The 2,831-nt window shown below is 47.3% G+C and overlaps 1 protein-coding gene across 1 annotated transcript; it reads right to left on the bottom strand.

The window, feature by feature from the left end:
• Positions 1 to 1,396: 1,396 nt before the first annotated feature.
• LOC117932004 (anther-specific proline-rich protein APG-like) lies at positions 1,397 to 2,014 on the bottom strand. Its single transcript, XM_034853060.1, has one exon. The coding sequence runs from the start codon at positions 2,012 to 2,014 to the stop codon at positions 1,397 to 1,399; it is 618 nt and encodes a 205-aa protein (XP_034708951.1).
• Between the last annotated feature and the right edge of the window lie 817 nt (positions 2,015 to 2,831).

Raw genomic sequence — 2,831 nt, 5'->3', positions numbered from 1 at the left:
CTCTCCCCCCCCCCCCCCCAACCGAGCTGAGCATTGTCCTCAATGTGATATGGGTGATTGAAATTAAAGGGAGGAAGTGGTACCTCCTGAGTGATATCAATTTTGAATACTGATTGGAGAAACCACGTGTTTCAAAAAGAATAAAAGGTGTGAGCAAAGGAAATAAGAATAAATTAATGCTAAGAGTTAACAAAAAAAAAAAAACTAGACTTTGTATTACTTTAATCATTTGAGTACAACTGGAAAAGAAGTAATACAAGTAATCTAAGTAATCCAAGTAATCCCCTTATATGCTATCAAAATGTGGGGGATTTCATATATAACTAACTAAAATGAAATACATAAAAGCAATATATAAAAGACATATATATGTTCAGATAGGAGGGTGATGCTGGTGCTGATGGCCTTAGGCAGATGGCTCTGTCTCTTCAGCTGGATTAGGAGGTGCCTGAGAGTGTGGCTCTACAGTGGTAGGAGTGAGATGCTCATCAGCTGCTGGGAGTCCAAGATGCTGCTGAAGCTGCCTCAAGATAGTAGTATGCTGAGCTTGAGTGGTCATCATCTGCTCCTGGCGAGCTCTCAAGGCTGCCATCTCCTGAGCAAGGCTGCTCTGGGAGGCTGTCAAGGTCTGCAATGCCTGGCATAAATCCCTATACTCAGAAATAGGGATGGCCATCCTTGGCTCGGCTGATGTGGAAGGCTGTGCTGAAGCTGGGGCAACTGGAGGGACTGGAGAGGCTCTGGCTATGGAAGGAGAGGCAACAAGTATACCCTTAGGTATAAGACGTGGAGATGCTCTCCTTGTAGCTGGAATCTGAGCTGGCTGTGGAAGCTCTGGCTGCTCCATCCTATAAGTTGTCATGTTGCTCCATTTTTCGAAAGTAAACACATCTCTACATATCCTCTTGCGCTCTAGCTGAGGCTCTGCTGGGTACCCCAAATGCTCAAGAATTTGACAAAGCAGCCTCGGGAAGAGAAGTGGGATGGCATAAGCTCTTGGCAACTTCTTCTTATGCACCTTCTCTTCAAAGTAAAGAAGGGCTGCCATGATCAAGTGGTGAGGACCAAAAAAGTATCCCTCACACATTCTGAACAAAGCCTCCAACAGAATTCCTCTTCTCTGGGTCCAATGCTGGAGGGGATAAATATTATGGCGCAAAAGGGCATCAATGAGGAACATCCTTGGAGGAAGTTCCCCCCTCAACAGATATGGATTTCTGGAGGCTCCTCCAGACAGGATATGCACCATCTCCAGCTGAGATGGACTGGCCCAAGCTCGAAAATCATCAAAATGGCTGGGCTCATATGGGATATGCAGGGCCTCAGCTATATGACGAGCTCCTAGGATGCCATGTCTACCATCAATGGTAAAATGAATTAAGGTGGGATCTCTGACCTATTGAGTGGTCATGGATTGATAAAAATCCATGGCCACTCTTGGATAAAAGAAGTCTCGCGGGGTCAGAAGCTGCTCCATGTGATGTCTGCGCAGCAATTGGAACAATCCTTCAAGTTCTGGCCGCAACTGGAAGACGGCTGTGTCAAAACACAGCTCAGAATGGAATGGCCTAGCTCGGCAATCAAAATTGCCTTCAATTGGTGGCTGAGTGAGCATTGGACGCCTGATTATCGCTTCCGGAGCTGTTGCAGACTGAATTTGGGGCTCAGGAGGCGGCGGCTGGCTTGCTTGAGGCTTCGCCGACGGTGCCGGAGGTGGCACCGGAGATGGCTCTGGAGATGGAACAGGGGATTGCCCTGTCAAGTCGATGGGTTCCGAGCTTTCCACTCTAGCTCGCTTTTGTAGAGGACGGCCCCCTGACCTGGTAAAGTAGCGCCTTGCCGGCGGCGTTTGCAATGTCGGCTTGGCCTGGCGCTTCTTTGGCGTGGGCTTCACAGGAGGCGGAACGACTTCCGACCGTGGAGGCTCAGAGGTTGAAGCTTGCACAGGCACCTCACGCGGCGTTGGCTTTTGGGCGGAGGGAGAGGAAGACTTAGTGCCTCTGGTTCGTGCCATTACGAACTGATGAGGTTTGGACAGCGGTGATGAACGGAGGGGACGAACGGGGGTGCTAGCGGTGTCGGGCGATGGAGATGAGGTGAAGAGGCGGTTGCTGCGACTTTTCCTCTTTTTGAAATGGTTTCGCAGCCCAAATGACCAATATTTATAAAGACTAGAGGAATATTAAAGGTCATTTTTAGGTTTCGCAGAAGAAAATCACTTTCGCAGCAAAATTGGGCGTTTCGTAGGAGAAAATCGCTTTCGCAGCTCACTTCGCAGCTGCGAAATTGGAGTCACTATGCTGCGGAATGGCGCTCATGTGCAAAAAATTGGTTTCGCAGTTGCGAAACACCCTTCGAAATGGAGATATCGCTGTGGAATTGGGGTTTTTTGCGCCTTAGTGGTTCGCAGACCACTTCGCAGCTGCGAAATTGGGGCTCCTGTGCTGCGGAGTGGCACTCGTGTGCCAATCTTGGATTTGCAGCTGTGAAAACTTTCGTAGAGGACTCAAAAGTGTTGCGAACTGATTTCGCAACAAATGGCCGTTTTCGCAGAGAAATCCTCTTTGGCTGCAAAATCTCGCAGAGCTCTTTTCCTCCCCTGTTTTTGCTCTGCTTTTGCTCTGTTTTAGCTCCGATTTCTTCCCGATTTCTTCCTTTGCATTTTCTCTCACCTGAAATCATTCAAAAAGATGAAATTACATAAAAAAACACACAATTTAAGATCAAAAACTAAGATTACAAGTAGAAATAAAACTTTAAAATTTACAAAATTTACAAAAATTTTGGACTTTGGTAAACCAAGTCCATCAAACCCTTATTTGCTTAGGCTT

The sequence above is a fragment of the Vitis riparia genome, chromosome 15 (genome assembly GCF_004353265.1).
Source record: "Vitis riparia cultivar Riparia Gloire de Montpellier isolate 1030 chromosome 15, EGFV_Vit.rip_1.0, whole genome shotgun sequence".
In the NCBI taxonomy this organism is placed as follows: domain Eukaryota; kingdom Viridiplantae; phylum Streptophyta; class Magnoliopsida; order Vitales; family Vitaceae; genus Vitis; species Vitis riparia.
The sequence above is the reverse complement of the archived record's forward strand: the minus strand, read 5'-3'. Positions and strand labels throughout refer to the sequence as shown.